This window comes from Leiobunum rupestre, chromosome 6, assembly GCF_980474605.1.
Source record: "Leiobunum rupestre chromosome 6, qqLeiRupe1.1.hap1, whole genome shotgun sequence".
NCBI lineage: Eukaryota > Metazoa > Arthropoda > Arachnida > Opiliones > Sclerosomatidae > Leiobunum > Leiobunum rupestre.
Genome location: NC_143389.1, coordinates 49,596,413 through 49,615,828, shown reverse-complemented (window position 1 = coordinate 49,615,828; position 19,416 = coordinate 49,596,413). Strand labels below are relative to the sequence as shown.

Here is a 19,416-nt window from a genome sequence, read left to right as displayed (position 1 = left end):
ATTTAATATATTTCTTATTTCCGATATTTATTTGAAAAATATTTAATATATTTCTTATTTCCGATATTTATCATAAAAATATTTAATATATTTCTCATTTCCGATATTTATCAGAAAAAATATTTAATATATTTCTCATTTCCGATATTTAATAGAAAAATATTTAATATATTTCTTATTTCCGATATTTAATAGAAAAATATTTAATATATTTCTTATTTCCGATATTTATCAGAAAAATATTTAATATATTGCTTATTTCTCGTTATTTTCCGGATTCCCATAGACTTCTAATATTCCTCAGGATTTCCCAAATTCCCTACATTTCTAGAAATAAATATTTCTTGTACTTTAGATTTCTTAAGTGGTTAGCTCCTCGTAGTATTTTATTTTGTACGTGCTAGCTTTTATGTTCAATTATATGATTGCGATTGGCCTGATCCTCTCCATAATACATGATCCGTCGAACAACGAGATCAAGCCCTCTAGAGAGCTGGCTTGTATCGAAAAAGCGACCTCGTAGCCAGGTCAACGCGTAAAGATTAATAAACTTGGACCTTCTCTCCCCGCACCGCACCTCGAGGTGCCGTACCCTTCACGGCGGGTCACATTCAACATTCGCCAATTATCCGAGCATCCTTCGCCATCTCTCTTTATTTTTATCACCCGCGCTTTTTACTCATCCCCGGCGATTCCTCTAGCTAGCTTGTACCTCTCATCAGCGCCTCTAAACGCTGGATTTTTCCATTTACTCGCGTGACCGACTTTACCCCTCGCCTTCGCTTTTATCGAATGTATTCGGTTTTCACCCTCTTTTCTCGAATACGAGATTTTTAGCCGAAAAAATGTAAAGAGAGGAAAAAAATACGAAAACCCTCTATTTTTTCCGTTTGTACATTTTTCCGCTATTTTATCTTCTAAAAGGGTTTTTCGCTTCTTTCTATCCTAAAGGCTCTGGCCCTTTTGTCATTTGGAGAGAAATAAAGTATGGGGGAATTGGATGAAATTATCGATTTTTATATTGAATATTCTTGAAAAGAGCGACTCCTAAATAAATCAATGGGCGAATTTTTGACAAGCAATTATTTTTTCATTCTCTTTTCCTTTCGTCGGTTATACTATCTAACTTAGACTCTTACCAAATAGCCAAAATAAAAAAAATTGAATTTGACGAACCAACATTAATTTTGCTATTTATACGGTTTGAAAATATTAAAATATAGAAGTAATTTCTTTGGGTTTTGATGTAAAATTAAAATCGATGTTAACTTTCTTTTCCACCGATATATATATTTAAATAATAATAATAATCAGCTAGGCTAAGTCATCAGCGACCTTTAAAGCTATTAATTCAGGTGGCCCGGTTACAATGCGTAGGAGGGTGGTGGAAAGCCCTTCATGCAAGTTTTTATGGAAGGGGGAACCAAAGAGCACGGGGGAAAACCCCTTGAACCAGTGGGGAGAGAACTTGCAAACTCTACGCGGAAGGAGCTGTTCTGAGTTCTCACCCATTGCCACAAGCTGGGATTGAACCCGGCTCTTCTTGCTGCGAGGCGAAAGTGATAACCACTCCGCCAGCCTCACGGCGAAATGAGTACCTTAACATTTGGAACAATCCACTACTATCATTGGTTGTTTGTTAGTAGGTAGTATATTTTTGTATCTACTGACAGCGATAAAAATATAATTTCTTTCTTTAAGGGGGAAGAATACAGTAAAAACCTCTTTTTCGTTCAAGCTGAACGTTTCTGTTTAACAATTACATTATTGAATTATATTTTTCTTATTAGGCTGAACCTTCCTCTAGTGCTTAAAATAATTTTGATAATTATAATATTAATAGTTAACGAGATATAAAGTCCTAACTAAAGGGTAGTTTGGGCGCTTACCCAACTTGCTTAGCTCCGGGGGTCCGAATTAAAACGTAATAACTTAATTTCTTTTAAATTTAAAATCGTACAAATTATTTTAATCACTAAAAAAGAGGCTGTTCTATACATAACTATTAGTTTTATAAGTTAAAATACAAAATTAAAAGAGTTCAGCTTGAAATAGCGCGAAATTAGACAATGGCCACTGTAGTGTTCCCCCTTATGTTGATATTTTCTAAATCGTTAACCAGAAGATTTGTTTGTAGCTAACACAATCAGCGAGATATCGTAAATGAGTAAAGTTTCTGATCCATATTTAAATATTTAAATTATGTTCAAACCTTCGACCCTAATTAAACTAAATATTCAAAATCAAAGAACACTACAATAAGAGCTCATCTACAGTCAGTGCTTAAATTCTATAATGCGTTGTATTCCACCCCACTAGTTTACGCGAGCTAATACCTAGTTTAAACCTTAAAAGGGTGTAAAATATTATCAACCATTTCTGGTAAAACGTCGGTGAGAATTACCAATGTTCTATTTATAATTTTACGTGTCATTTAAATCCCAGCATTAAAATCAATTTTAATAATACTTAGAATTTTAAAGTGATATAAGTAGTTTTAAAATGAAAAATTGGATGAGGAGTGAAATTAACTTAGCTGATTGTTTTTGAAGATAAACTGTAACAAAAGTGAGAGTGGGGGATGCGCTGAATATATTTCTGAAACTCAACACTTGTAATAGTGAGCGATTGAGTGAGCTTGTTATTATTTTTTTAACGTGAGCTGATTAAGTGTGAAATTAACTTGATATTTCAATGCGAGTGTGAGTATGCCCACCCTAGATCAGAAAGGAATGTGGGGCTAGCCTTAATTTATGGTTAGATCAACAAATAAGGTACAGTACACTAAACAGAGCGCAGTTCTAGCTTAAAGCAACGCCTGACGCGAGCGCTATGGTTGTTGAATTTATCAACATGTCTAAATAATAAATATTCAAGAGCTCCGAGCTGATAACATGGCGTAAAGCCCCATTTTCATGCTCGCTGGTAGCGGATAAAAATCGTCAAAATTCGTTTCCGCCACTCGCAAGCGTGAAAATTAAGCTAAAATATCTGTTTGAAACAGATCGACGCGGAAAGTGAAAAAGTGTGTAGCGGAAGCGGATTTTGTCGATTTTTACCCGCTACCAGCGAGCATGAAAATGGGGCATAAGAGTATAAATATTTCAAACCTTTACCAACAGAAAACGTGGGGTCGCGTTGCCATTTAGGAATCGCTGGCGTAACATTGAGTGTGCCTTATCTATTGGTCCAAGATTCATTACGGTATTTTTGAAAATATACTCAATAGCGGTTTACCATTTTATATAAAATTAATATTCTCCAAGAATATAGTTAACATATGATGTGAAAGCGGAAAAATAAACCTTTCGAGAAGTGTATCAATAGAAAGCGCGATGTTTTTGGCCCTTCGGCTCTGGAATAGATAACAAAGAATACCCTTCTTTTGTTTTTGTAAGCTCGCCAAAGTAGCCTACTTTCATTCGACGTGCCAGCAAAATACGGAAGAACAGAGAGAGAGAGAGAGAGAGAGAGAGAGGTGTTTGCCAGCGGCTTAAAATTCAAAAGTCCGCCGAAGCGAACTGACCTAGAAAAAAGAGAAAAGACTAGAACAATGGCAATATATATTTGGGGGGGGGGGCGAAGGAACGAAGTCAAATGCATCGTAAAAATGAAAAGATATCCCCGCGCGTTGTCCACCAAATAGCGAGTGAGGTCGGGACGGCGGAGAACGGTGACATCCCGGAAGCCGAGGAGGATGGAGAGGAAAAGGGATCGACGGAGGATGGAGGCTTGGGCTGTCTGTCTGTTGGTGTCAGAGCGCGGAACACATTGCCGATAAAGAAAAGGGGAAGGAAGGGCTCTGGAAGTGGGCTTGGAGGAGCTAGACCGTTCGCGCATATAAACAGACAAGTGCAGCAAAGATTGGAACGTGCGGTATATTCGATTACCATTTAATCGATAGGCTTCTCTGTCGGAATTCACGCTTCTCCCTCTCCCCTTTCTCCTCCCCCTTCTCCTCCCCCTTTTCCTTCCCCCTTTCCCCTCCCCCTTCTAGATCTTTCTTTTGACCCGCTTTTTTCTTTGCCAAGGCCCAAAATTCGGAATAAGTGACATTGATTTGATCTTCCGCTGAATATACCGAAATTTTTTATTACGAGTTGATAATGTTAAATTTTTTATAAATTTAAAGCGCTTTCAATAGGCCTTTCTATAAATAAACGTGGCCTTCTTGTTTACTGTAATTTTCTCACTTCTACCTAGGAGCGAAAAACACAAGGAGAACGCAGCTAACCTTTAAACAAGCTAACGCAGTGTTGTGTACAAATTTCATTGGATGAGCATTTACGCTGATCGTTTTACCGAAAGGGGGAAGATAATTTCCGAATTTTTTCTCCTTCCGACGGCAGCAGGCGATAATGCGTCTAACCAATGAAAACTGTACACAATCAACATAATTGAATCGAACTTTTAAGGCTTAGAATGGAAAGAGTAAAAATTATAAAAAAAATTAAATATTAAAGCCATTATTAATTGGAACTACCTGAATACGACGTTCCGCGTACAGTCTACATTTTAAAGATAATAATTTAATGCAGCTAGCTGTAAAACAATCAAAACAAAATATAAGTCAAAGGATACGGGAACAAACTAGGTTATCATTACTGAGTCGAAGTAAATGGCCTTAAAATATTCCAAGTATTTTCTTGAAATATCTTAATTACTAAAATATGTTGCGAAATCTTTATAGAAAAACATTGAAATTACTAAACTCATTCAATAACATCCTTTAACTTTCACAATATTAATAAATACTATTGTTGATACGTTTTTCATTTGAATATTAGTATAGCTAGAGATAATTATTTAGATATAATTAAGTATAAATCTCATAGATATTTTTTAATAATAAAAATTAAAAAGCAAAATATTTAATATAGTGAGTTTCAAAAACTTAATTTAATTTTGAAAAATATGGCTTATTAATATGTAAATCTTATTATGTAAGTCAATTTTTACATTTAACATAAGTAATGCACAAAAGTTCAAGATTTATTTTCATAACGTATTACAATTTAATTCGTATTTTCCGAAAATTGAAGGGGTATATCTTCACCGCGTAAATGTCATAGCAAAAAAAAACAGGATTTGAAATTCAACCTATAGTGTATTTATTTATTTATTTACATTCTTGGCTTAACATATAAATTGAATTGGCATGATAACTTAGGCCTAAGTTGGTGCTTTATTATTATTATTATTATTATTATTATTATTATTATTATTACTTCCGTTTTAAATTAATGACAAAATAAAATACCTAAATCTAAATATAGATATTCACATTAAAAACCGTCGTTAATATAAAACTTGGTTTAAAAATGATTAATTTTTAAAGGTTTCAACTGAATAACTTTAGCAGTATAGGGGTATAGACACCTCTCTAAGAGATATATTAAATATTTTTGATAAAAATTATATTTTAACGTACCGTTAATCTCGATCAGAATTGCAAATTAAATTACGATAAGAAGTTTTAAATACTCTACATTATAACAAGAACGAATTGAGGCAACTGCGAGAAATATAACATTATATTTGAGTGTGTTGGTGTGATCCACTTCTTTTTTCTAAGATCCCACCTACTAAACATTTTGTGGCGCTCTCTGTTGACTGAAGATAGAATTAAACATATCACGTATACGATAATTTAAAATAATAAATTTTAATAAGGTTATTTTAAATAACATACTTTTAATGTCAAAATTTAAATATAATTAATAATTATTAGTAATTATACAGGAAATAGATTTGGTTTTAATTATGTACTAAAAATGTTTTGTATTAATTATATTAAAAAATAACCATGAATTATTATAATTTATGTTATTATAATTTTAAACATTAAAAATATTATAAAATAAAATAATGCTAAATTATAACATCAAACACTTAAAAATTCGATCTTGGAAACTTAAGGATATCCGTTTTGCTGCTTCGATCCGTTTTTAGTTATAAGGTGAACCAAATAGTGCCTTTTAAATCCACAAAAAAATTATTCTTTCTCAAACCTTTATTTAAAATGATGAGAGCCGTTCGATGAGTGTCGTCTTCGGTGGTGAGTGTGTGTTGGGCTCGCCCGTTCGATGAGTGTCGTCTTCGGTGGTGAGTGTGTGTTGGGCTCGCATTTCGTGGAAACCGAGTTCTCGCTGAGGAGGAAGACTGATTGTTGGGAACGCCGCTAGAGGAAGCTGGCTCCGCAATTAGCGTAATATCGGGGGTGTGTGGCCCAGAGCGGGTGCTAGTGAAAGATTTTTAAATGAAGGAAGAGGGGGTAAGGATAAATTGTTTCCTTTACTTAAACGGGTGGGAAGCCTCCTGGTGGACAAAAATAATCGAGTGGGTGGTATAGAAAAGAGATAGCGGAAGAAATCTATTTTTCCAAAGTGTGTGGTTCACTTTACATTAAGGCCATCCTTATCCACATCACAGTAAGAGGCGCATTTTTTGGTGTGCGTATGTTAATACTCCATAGAGTGGTACATGGAACATTCTTTACTTGATTACTTCGCTGTCCTATGGAAAAAAGACATATATTCTTTATTAGAAGTAAACCTTAATTTAAGTTAATTACTTCTACGAACAAAAGCTAGACGATCCTGGTACGTGTTAGCTTTCGAATTCCTGTAAATTTGATTTCTAGTGACGCGTAATGGGTCAGATAGCCTTTGTCCTGCTTCGGTGTTTTCTGATACCACAGAGCTGTAGAATAAAGAACTTGGTGAATAATAACTAATTTTCGTTTATTTAAAATACAGCAATATATTTGCTTTAATAATATTCCTGACTAACCAAACCTGTCCGAATTGGTATGATCTCTAGAAGAACTTAAACCATATTCACTGTTTCCAATTATATGACAACTCAGGCGTGGCCTAAGCCGGAAGTCTAGCTGTTGTACGTTAGAAGCGCTTTAAGTAATTCGTTCAACTATCGCAACGCGAAGTGGTCAATAATCGACTACAGCGACATCCCGTTTATCCGAAATGAACTAAAATCTGCCTTGATTTCCTAATTGCACGTATTAACGCGCGCTTTCATTGAGCTATGATAGTGAGTAACATTTAGTTTATTGTTCCATGCTGAGGCAACTTATCACACTTCTTCCTGGTATTTATTAAATTTCATTGTACTAATTTTATGTTTTCCATTTTACAGATGATGGCGATGAGGTGACGTTAATGTATGCCAAATATGAGGTGAGCTTTTTCAAACACTTAATAACCTCAATTAAACTATAATAAAAACTACTGGACCCGAATCTAGATTGCGCGCTTCCATAAAGTGCTAATATTTTTAGCTACTAAGAGCGTAGTTTGTTTAGGGTATATAAGTTATAGTAAAATGGTAGAAAATAAATATAAACGAAAAATACTGTTGGGAACATGCTGAAGATGTTTTAATTATTTCATGTACGTTTTACAACAAATATTGTACTTTAAATTCTTACCATTATTTCAACTATTTTTTAGACCCTAACACGAAGCGGTATTTTCGCGCTCGATTAAAAATTACATTTAACGATTTTACGCACGTGCTTTGTATTTGAGTGGAAAATTTTGGCGATTCTCTCGGTGGGAGCGCTGGTGGGTTATGCAATTTGTAGAATGCGTTCTTTTGGCGTATGATTCGTGTCCAGTAGTTTATTTATAAAAGGTTATATCGTAATTTCCAATTAGGTAAAAATGAAGCAAAAAGCGATCAATTCAATACCGACCCCTTCTCAAATTGGGCGGAAGACTCTTGTCTAAGAACTCTTTTGCGCCGTTACAATTTCTCTAATTTTTCTCGTACGATTTTTCATCGAGGCTCGATTGACTTCTGAGAATCAATATTTCACCTGCAAAGTTTTCAGTTCTCTTTCTCGTACTTTCATTATTTTCCGCTTTTACCCCCATCCTGGATCGGAAAAGCGAAGAATGAAAAAATACGATACCCGTATTTGATAATACAACTACCGCGCCAAACTCGAAAATATGAAAGTAAGAGGGGCGGGGCATTGTGAGTAAAAATCCGATGGGTCGTACAGCGTATTCTCAGTAAAGAAATGCTAAGAAAAAGAAAGATAACAAAATTCCTTCTAGAAAATATTAGCATTTAAAGAAACCTCTTGAATTATTGATGAAGAGATTTTTTGAATCGGCCTTTGGTCCCTAGCCCTCCTTCGATATTTTCCCCTTTTTTCCAAAAAATATAAATTCCCCACCCCTCACTAAAATTCGATTTTTTAAATAGTAATTAATTTAAAATTGACTTTTTCAAATCGCATTTATTTTATAATTTGATTTAGAGTATTTGCGGCCTCTACAATTTCGACGTTATTGAAAACGGATTTGAATTGAAAGTAACTTTGTAATTAATGTAACCATTTAATACTCTCTCATCCATTTCTACAAATAAATTTGGATGCGATTTGAAAGGTCGCCGACAATCGCGCCTTTTAATAACGTTTACGCATTTTAAACGCGCCAACATTTCGAATCACAGTCGTTCAATGGTGTTTTCTGGAGGCGGGCTTACAATTGATTCTGGCGCTAGTGAAGGCGGAAACCGTTCTCTCACTGACTAAGCTGTTTTGGCCCGGTAGAATATCGAACCGGTGGAAGCGACGGGCCCACTCCCCCCGTCGGCCCGGCCCGAGGAAGCTAATCCCCCCTTTGATCCTCTTTCCCTCTTAACCTCTTTCTCCGAGAGTCCACGTGACGCTTGTTGCCTAGCGACGCATCGGTGAGAAAGGGATGCGACGGAGAAAGATGGAGAAGGGGAAAGTTTTCGCGAGACTCGGCTGACCCAGTTACCGAATGCCCGAGTTCACCGTCAGATGGCTCTTCTGGCCATGGCGTCCCGGAAAATAAAATAGTCGTTACACGCCCTTACTCAGTCGGGATTCTCGTCACCTTTACCATCCCGCAGACTGTACCTGGTCTGCTTTCCGGTATTAAGCTGTCGGGTAATGACGGCAGTTGGTTGTATGAGCAATGATATTTGGATCTCATTTTTGGCGCGACCTATCTTTCTCCGCTCTTGATTGCGCGTCGAGTGTAAGAAAGTACCCCCCTCTGTTGAGGAATTTATAGTTTTCTATGACGAAGGGCTGAGCTTGAATTTATGGCGCGTAATTATATAGGGAAATCCTAACGCGATCTCTTCGAGTTCGTCTTTTGATTTTTTGGGCTTTTCTCGTCGCTGTATCCGCTCTTTGGGGTCTCGAGATTTATTGAGTTTCGGTGATTTGGAGGAATCGTTTGGAACCAAAACTACTTTTTTCGCTCTACAGAAATGAGATGATAGTGATGGGGAAAATATCCGGCTGCAACTACGCGGACAAAATTGAGGGGCTCCGTAAAATCCTTTATTTTTCTCGTTTCGAAGGTGCAGACTTACACGCTGTTGCGTGAAAAATGCATTGGATGAACGTTAAGCCTTTGGTTGAGTTTCTTTATCAGTTAGGATTGCCAGGACTCCAAAATTGTTTTCCATTATTTTGTCGTTTTCTCGCGGTTAAATACAGTCGATGTCTTCGTAATTTTCAATTGAAGCAGTAAAACTTCGTAGCTTTATGCGAAGCGGCCATTTTGGAAGCACGTTTTTTTCTAAAGTTAAAAATATCGGTGACTGATAAGAAGTTGCTTAAAGGCCTAGGTTTTCTTCTGCCTGTCACCCTTTAAATTTACTTTCCTTCTAAACAAATACCCTGGTGGTAGGCCTACAGCGGAACACGTTGGTCTATCACCTTGGCCTACCACCAGGGTATTTGCTTGGAAGGAAAGTAAATTTAAAGGGTGACAGGCAGAAGTAAACCTATAGGCCTTTAAAAATCAATCACGTTTAAAACATGTTTTAAACTTTGATCAAATAGGTTTTCAACATATCAAATTGGCGTTATTTTATAAAATATTCAATCGTAAATAAAAAAAATTGTTTTAATGATATTAGTTTTTATTAGATAGGTTGATGATAAAAGACAAATTTATCAAAATTTTATGAAACTGCGTTTTTTTTACGCTAAATCAATAACTACTAAAAATACATATTGCCCTTGGGTTAGCGAATTGACTGATAATTTTGGATTGCATTGATCAATATATACAGGGTGTTTCAAAAGGTTATGCCCAAATTTGAAGGAGTTGTAGGGGTGAGTTGAGAAGTATGCCTGTTTTTTTCCCATTTTCCTACGATGAGTTAGAAGAGCGCCAGAGAGCTTCAAAGTGTGGCCTACTAGCCCCTGGAAGTAGGCTGCAACAAGCACAAAACCAACTGGTAATTGCGGGGTTGCCACCCGCTAGTCCATACACGCAGTTTGAAAATGATGAGAAATCGCGGTCCATCACGACTTTAAATACTGTTTAAGTTTACGCTGGTTACCTCGATCTGTTTACAAAATCCTTTTTTACCCATCACACGAACCCTAACCTTAATTTTCGCATTTCCCTGCTGCTTGGCTTGGCACTTGTTAGAGCCTACTTCCAGGTCACACTATGAAGCTCTCTGGCGCTCTTTTAACTCATCGTAGTAAAATGGGGAAAAAACAGGCATACTACTCAACTCACCCCCTACAACTCCTTCAAATTTTGCATAACCTTTTGAAACACCTTGTATATAGCGCGAAAAATGTCCTAGTTGATCTTCTACATCAGCGAATCCTTGAAAGTATATATATTGCGTGAATATCAAATCGACATGTTTTTTCCCAAATTCTATCACGCTGTAAAATTACAAGTGGCGACGCAAAAGTGGAACATTTATTTCACTAATTTGTGTAATGGAAAATCAAAATTTCCGATAACTTAGGAGCATAATTAATAATTTTACTTTATTTAACAAGTTTGGAAAGAGAAAAATCCGAAGGGTCCTATGCGTAAACAGTTTAAGAACGTATGATTGTTATAATACCTGTCCAAATTATCAATACTGATGTCCAAATTAAGTCTACTCGACTAGTTTTTAAATCCACAGAATTGACTTAAATACGACTCTTTAGAAGATGGCGCTTTCCTTAAAGGTTTTCCGAAACCCTTCGACGTGTTTATAATCAGCTGGACTAACACACAAGGCACCACCTTAGGCTTGAGTTAGCGATAGACTTCTAATACCATTATTCCAGGAGATGTTTGTGTAGGAGGGTTGGCGGCCAGCCCTTCACGCCACGAGAACCAACAGCTCCCTACACTTACTTAACGAAAGATTATCTGAAAGTGTGTTTTGGCCAGAAGGTAATTGGTGGTCGATAACGGCCAAGGGTTACGATAACGGCCATGGGTACGATAACCACCATGGGTACGATAATGGCCCTGGGTACGAAAATGACCATTTGTTACGAAAATGGCCATGGGCTACGATAACGGCCATGGGCTACGATAACGGCCATGGGCTACGATAACGGCCATGGGCTACGATAACGGCCATGGGTTACGATAACGGCCATGGGTTACGAAAACGGCCATGGGTTACGAAAACGGCCATGGGTTACGAAAACGGCCATGGGCTACGATAACGGCCATGGGCTACGACAACGGCCATGGGCTACGATAACGGCCATGGGCTACGATAACGGCCATGGGCTACGATAACGGCCATGGGCTACGATAACGGCCATGGGCTACGATAACGGCCATGGGCTACGATAACGGCCATGAGGTACGATAACGGCCATGAGGTACGAAAACGGCCATGAGGTACGATAACGGCCATGAGGTACGATAACGGCCATGAGGTACGATAACGGCCATGGGTTACGCTAACGGCCATGGGTTACGCTAACGGCCATGGGTTACGATAACGGGCATGGGTTACGATAACGGGCATGAGGTACGATAATGGCCATGGGTACGATAACGGCCATGGGTACGATAACGGCCATGAGTACGATAACGGTCATGTGTTACGATAACGGCCATGGGTTACGATAACAGCAATGGGTAGGTTAGCGGCCCTGTTGGCCGCTGTCAGCTACGTTTGTTCTGGTAAATCGAAAGATTCACTTCGATTTTAAAGAGCCAAAAGACCATTTTGCAGATTGAAAACCTAACCTACCTCCCTCATATATATAAACGACCCGTTAGATTTTTCCCTTTCAAACTTACATAATAAAGTAATATAATCATGTTAAAAGGGTAATCCGCGAGGGTAATGGCTTTTTCTCTACAGTCATATTTAACTTCGACGTTTCGCGCATTAACGATAATTTTGATAAAGGACTTTCTTGTGAGTAAATGCTAAAATTGGTGGTCGTAAGGACATGATTTTCAAGCTCCTCGCTACGTGACATTATTGCGAATTTCAATCTTAGTGTGTTTCCTTTTGTAACGGTTATGCGTTAAACACATTGGAATTCGTTAGTTTATCTTTATAGTACTAAGCGTAAAATCCTCCTTTAAGCCTTTCGCATTTGGAATTTACACGCGTTTCCCTTGTAGCGGCCATTTTGACCCTGAATGTCCTCTACATCGGTTTTTCATCAAGAATCCACATTCAAACAAACATTTGGCAATTAAATTTACATTTAACGTGTCATGGCTGTCGCGTGTGGTCCCGTACAGCGTTTTGTTTGACAACTAAACCATCTGTCAATATTCTTCAATTCTAGCTTTCCTGTTCCCATCTCTCCTGCGCACCTCTATTTAAATTGAAATTGTTTCTGTCAAAAGATAAAACCTGTAGACATACGCCTGTGAAAGTGTTAGAGTAAGTTCACTTTCTGATTACTCTTTTTTCACAAATACCGAGTTTTCAAAGTGAAAAACTTTCTGAAATTTTTGCTATAGCTGATGTAATATAAAATTTTAGAAATTCTGTTGGTGGCTTTGAAAATCTATGTTTTATTTCTGAGCTTTGTCTGAAGTCGTAATTTATAATTGATTCGTTGTTAATGTAACATAGACTACATAGTGCGTCTAAACTATTTCAATAATTCTGCTATTTAACATAATTTTCATAAATTGGATATTGAGGCAGTTTGTGGGCGATATCGTGCCAAAATATTGATTTAATGTTTTTAAATTATAGCCATTTGATATACGTGTATATGTAAAGGTATGACATTTTGCTCAAATATAAGGGTATTATAGGTTATCCTTTAATATCTTAAGATAGGACCATTATATGGCAGTTTTTTTATATTTTTTAAAATTGACAGATTTTTGAGCTTGCGAAATCATGTACCCGTAACTAATTATATTCAAGCAGATTCACTAGAAGCTATGATTATTTTATTAATATTTTAACGCACACTAAACTTTTGAATACGAATTAATTACGTTGTGTTTATTAAATAGCAGGTAATCTTAAGATTAACAAACTACTACGGAAAATTTAGGAAAATAGCCACTGCGTAAACAGAAATGTTAAACTTATATTAATAGTACCCGATCTTTAGTCCAAGCAATGATCGAACTAAAAAATAAATGAATTAGCAGAAAATTTATTTTGAAGAATTTGGCAGTTTGTTTCGCCTGGTGTGGTCATCCCAGTTCTCCCATCGGTGGAATGGCTGTCATCTTAGAAAATAGCTCCCCAAACCAATAAAATTATACTTAACTCTAGTTCTTATTATCCAATGAACGCGGTCCTGGTAAGTTCAATTTGCCATTTATACACTTCCACCCTCTTGGTAAATGGCAACCTAAAGCATTAAAATATAAGATAACGTAACATAAGCTAAGGAATGTGATGTGGCTGACCTCAACTACCATTATTCATTTTACTATAGTAAAATGGGGCAATCGGGCTTATATGGAAAATTAAATCACTATAAAATGTCCTTACCTCCTCTGTGATTTTCAAATTTGTTATAAATGAAGTACAAACTATTTTAGAAGTCTGAAATATCTGCTAAAGTTTAATTTTTCCAAAGATTATCAGTAGGAACAGGAATCCATAACGCTACTTGGAATGAATATCTCCCCATTTCCCCGGTGGTATTTGGTGGCGGATCATTAAGGGTTGGACCAAAAACGCTTATACCGCCTTAAATGACGTAAAATTCGGTTACGTGAAAGCTCACACGTTTGATTCGTTATTAAAAATATGCAGGTTTTTGTTAGTTGTCTGCTAGTTTTCATCATCGGGAAAAAATGGCAGAACCCGTCGACATGGTTGATTAGATGTTTTTCCGGTATTAGAATCCGTAGTAGTTTGTAACCAAGCTTCAAAGAAAACGGCGATTATAATGGTCCGTAAATATAGTCTATTTTCCTCCAAATTCTGAACAAAGGCCTAACAGCTCAGATTTAGAAGCATGAAGTGAAGCAAATTGCTATCAAAATCCTGTGAGAGTTATCATAACATCCAACAAATTAAATTTAATCCTATCATGATAGGTTTTCAAACATGTATTCCATAGTGCTGGGCACCTAGGAGCAACAAACACGCTCCTCAGCGTAAAGGCTCGTCCAATGAAATTTGTACACAACACTGCGTTAGCGTGTTTAAAGGCTAGCTGCGTTCTCCTTGCGTCTGTTGCTTCTAATTGGCACAAAGTGTTAAAACCATTCGGTCTTTTCCTTGCATGGACTCAATACAGTCTTTAAACCGGCGCGGAGGGAATATTAAAAATGCCGTTCTCTAAAAATATGTTGATTTCCGAAACAACTCCTTCAAAGGCCGTAATTAGCCAGCAGACAACAGAGCAAATGACACATTAGTCACGTGGTTTTATGAGAGGAGGAATCAAAGCCGTTATTAATTCCAAGTAGCGTTATGGATTCCCGGTAGGAAATGTAGAGTATACATTTAGGTTATAGGCCCGAAACGTTAAGGAGATAACATAAACAGTCTATTAGAAAATTTACGTAGTCCCCAGCAAGAACACGTAATTTAGAGGATGGTTATGGATACTGTTTTCGGTGTCATTCCACGACAAATGTCAACCCCACCCCCTCAGGTTTCTTTTAAAATTCGTTCTTGGCGTTTTTATTTGCGAAAAGCCGATTTCCAAAATATATTTGGCATCCGATGAATAGATTTTGAGCTATTGTACTTTAAAAAATTGCAAAAAAATGGCAAAAATTACCTTGACCCCTGAAATAGGCAAGTAAATAACCTAATGATAAATTATCCGATTTTAATGTAACAAACCTTGATTGAAAGACATTATCCTGCACATTCCATAAATAGTCTTAGACATTGTGTACATTTGACCCTTGACCTATTTAATGTAGGTGAAAATATTTGATCTCTGGCCATTGCTCTTAACCTAGGTGCTTTTTTATTTTAATTATTTATATTTAAAATGGAAGAAATGTGTGTGATCTGTAACGAGTTATTAGATAAATTAATCCCGTTATAAAATCTTATTGTGCACAGACTAAAAGTGGTTGTAAAGTATAGTGTTCGTAAGATTAACTGATTCAAGATATTAAGAAATAAAACGAGACATTTATTTATTCATGAGGCTTACATGGTTGCGCGTGTTTCTGATCTTCCTCCAAAACCTAAAACTTTTCCATTCAAGGTCATATTGCTAAACAACAAAGAATATACAAGAGGGCTAGAAATAAGGTTGGAAAATAAGTTGGGTCTAAATTATACAGACATTACAGTGGTAGCAGTTCTTTCAAGCATTTTTCTGAATAGATTTAATGACTCTATTTAATAGCGGAAAATGTTCTACTTTCGCTCTTGTAATGCGGTAGCAAACAAATCTTTCAGGGTTGATATTGCCTAAATTCCATTATGCACTCTCCGAACCGTAGCTTGTTAAAATGGCGTTCACGTGATTTTGTAAACGCTCAATATCTCCTGTTTACGTTGTCGGAATTGGATGTTCTATAAGTCAATTGAAAGCTCTTCCAGTGCACGACAAATGTGTAGCGATTTTGAAGATACGCGCGTTTCAAGTCAATACCACCAGTTTTCACATGGACATTTCCGGTTATTATTTGAATGAAATTGGAGTTGCTTAGCTAAATAAAATTAGCAAATAAATTGATTCATATTAATACTATAGTATTGAGATGTTTATGATTCTATTGTTTCTAAATATACTTGCGAACCAAACTAAATTGGAAAACTACTTCTGATATTTTAATCTAAATTATCCTGCTCTTCCATTATCAAAAACGTAAAAGTGATAACCGCAGTAGCATGCTAAGCTGGCTTGATGCACCTGTTGAATTTAGACGTCAACATATGTAAACAGTTATCGTTTCCAGTGATCTTTGGTTTGGAATTGGCACGTGCTCCTTTGCAATCCTCTGTACTTTTCATGGAAATTATTTAAGAAAAATTTCCAACGAAGTGTTGGGTCCATTTGATGAAAGACCAAAATTGATCGATATGTAAAATTAAAGAACTCCAATGGTCTAAAAATCGATTCTTTTGTTACTTTTTATTTGCCAATTCAAAATAATATTTTGTCAAATATTTTCTGCCAATTACGCGTCATCAACTTGAATAAATTATTTTTAAGTTTCTCTTCTTCCATCTTCAAAACATTCAAATAAAATGATATAATAATTTATTATATTAAATATAGCTGAAAATGATTTCACTTCTTATGCCTTAAGCCATAAATATATTTCAAGAGATTTGAGTAAGTTTCATAAAATTTCAGTGCGGTTGGCCAAAAGCCGACGAAGTTTGGTGCTTTGACCTAGGTTTCCTATGACGTCAGTTCAGGCATCCCATTGTTGTGAAAAGTAGCACTGTAATAGTTGTTTTTTAGACCGATAGATGTCAGTGCGGATATTGAGAATTGTTACCAAAACCGAACACAGGCCACCTACTCGACCAATTCGATCAATTGTCGACAAAATTGATTTAACTCTTGTCTTGTAACCCTCTATCGCTCAATAATAATCACACTCAAAGTAAGACTAGGCCAATTATAATATTAAAATTGGTTTTAGCTTTCCAGCTTAATAGACGCTTCAATAAAACCTCTTCAAAGAAATCACCAAGAAGTAATATATCCGAAAACCAGGACATGCAAGTTACTGTTTATTTGGTGCTTGTTGAAAAAATTTACACTTTTCACCTGTTCCAAAAATCGATATGACTTTATACAAAAAGTCTCGCTCTCGCCGTCGGCCAAGAAACGTGTTATTTCTATGGCTCCCCCTCATAGGCGGATGAATACTATTTTCTCGCCATAGTTGAGGTCGACTATCGCAGGTACATACGACCTTATAGGGGTTATGCCGTGATTAAAAAGAGATTAATGAATTTAAGTCGTAAAATTTGCGATATCACATCTTTAAAATTTGCTTTCTAAAATTAATTGTTATTTCAATAATTCAGTTTTATTTATTATAAAAATAATTATTAGTTCAATTTGTATTTAAGAATAACAATTTGATCTCGTAATGCAATATTGGGCCAAGGCTTGACTGAACTGACTTTTCAGTTGCGCTTTTTACACTGTGTCGATTGTGGTTTTCATACAACTGCTAACTGGGCTGCAGTTTTCTTTCGCGGCATTTTAAATTTTCAAATTCGTATCTAAATTAACTAAAACTTAATTAAACTCACGCCAAGCAGTTACAACCTCCCAATTTTCGCGATAATAATTAATAACACCGGGACTGGGTTGACCTTCTGACTGTACTACTTTTCTTTCAAATCACGTGGTTTAGCAATTCGAGTTCTTATTGGATAATAAAAATTACGCGTTGTCTGCTATTATTTATGCCAAAAAAATATCATGACACAGGCTGAGAAATAAGGAATTTTTTTAAACTGGACCTGTGGCCAGTAGAGCTATTGGAGTTTTAAATCCAATGTTAATCAGCAGAGCTACCCTACACTAACTAACTAATGAAACTAGTAAGAGCCTAGGTAGTTTTATTAAAAAACTGGACACTGGCCACTTACCATTTTTAACCTTCAAAATCAGGCTTTCACACAAGGCCAAGCACACAGCATAGAAGCAAAGACCAAACAATTTTAGGGATTAATATATAATTTTTTTAATGAACTAAAATCTTGAAAAAACTTGGAATTAATTAAGTGGTCAACAAGCACTAACTTGCAGGTCCTGACTCTCGGATATATTACTTCTTGGCGATTTCCTTGAAGATGTTTTATTTAAGCGCCTATTACGTTATACAACAAATCATCATATACAATTAATAAGAGGTTTGACGTTATTTAAGGTTATTTTTTAAACCCTAGCTCATGCCAATCGATTTAGTGGAATTTGTTAGCTTAAATTTTAATGCTTTTGGCCGCCTTATTCCAAGATGGCGGCAGTAAAATAAAATATTTGACGCCTAAATAGTAATTTGGACAAAGAATCATATTATGAGGACTGAACTTTGCCCCCATTTGAAATCTTAATTATTGTCCATTTGATAAGCAGAACAAATGTTACGTTTAATTTAATTGATTTTGGCGGACATTTTACAAGATGGCGGAAATTCCACCAATTGGAGAAAAAAGTGCCCCAAAGTCACAAACATTTAGCCTTGTCGTAATTTGTTCCTATTTTTTCAGTACTATAAAGAATAGCTTTCGCTTTCCGAATTCCCCGCTAGGGGTCACCTGTCAATCAATCGAAGAAACGCCACCGAAGGACTACTCTGGCAAAATTGACCTTTTGGATGGACATTTGAGCCCCAACCTCTGATAGATAAGAAACAAAATAAGCGGGTTAATGAATGCGCCACCAAAAATATTTATGGAATTCGGACGCTTTTCGATATACGTGTTTGTTCGCTTTACGAAAATCTTCTTTTCTGTCTCTCGGATTTCCATATCGCCGAAGTTTGAGAGTTTTATTCGCGTTCCAAAGAAGGTCAATCGTATGCTCCCTTCTTTGGGTTATTTCCAAGTTTCCTGTTATTATCTTCAAGATATAAGAATAAGTCAAATATAAGAATGAAATTCAGCTTGCGTATAATCTCCGCAGTCGGTTAAAGCGAATATAACCTGCAAAGTAATCTAATAATAATAATAATAATCTACTCTAATACCCAAGGCACCACCTTAAGCCTAAGCCATCAAGCGACTTGGAATATCTTTAAACAGGTGGCCTGGATATTATGCGAGGGTGGTGGCAAGCCCTTCATGCCACGCGAACCAACAGCTCCCTACACTAACTATTACCGTTAATCTCAAAAAGGTTTTATGGAAAGTGAAACTGAAGAGCTCGGGGTGAAACCCCTTAATCGAGTGGGGAGAGAACTTGCAAACTCAACGCTGAAGAAGTTATTCCGAGATTTCACCCAGTGCCGCAAGTTGGGATCGAACCCAGCTCCTCTTGCTGCGAGGCGAAAGTGCTCACTACTCCGCCAATCCACCTAAGAAAACCTCAAAAATTCCTAATCGTTGAAACATTTTTAATTATAACAATAAATTATCCAGGCCTGGACTGACCAGGTCAGCTGGTTGGTGATCGCTGAGGGCCCCCGGCTCAAGGGGGCTTCAAATTGCTTATAATGCATTTTCCTTAAAGGGCCTTAGACGTGTTTGACGTGC

General features: G+C 36.5%; 1 protein-coding gene across 2 annotated transcripts in view; it reads left to right on the top strand.

The window, feature by feature from the left end:
* The window catches only part of LOC149941335 (solute carrier family 4 member 11-like), a 139,580-nt gene that overhangs the window by 34,360 nt on the left and 85,804 nt on the right, over window positions 1-19,416 (top strand). For both annotated transcript variants that reach the window (XM_090177766.1, XM_090177765.1), the window contains exon 2: window positions 7,159-7,199. In XM_090177766.1, coding sequence (XP_090033892.1) covers window positions 7,159-7,199 — 41 coding nt within the window. The remainder of the gene's footprint in view (window positions 1-7,158; window positions 7,200-19,416) is intronic.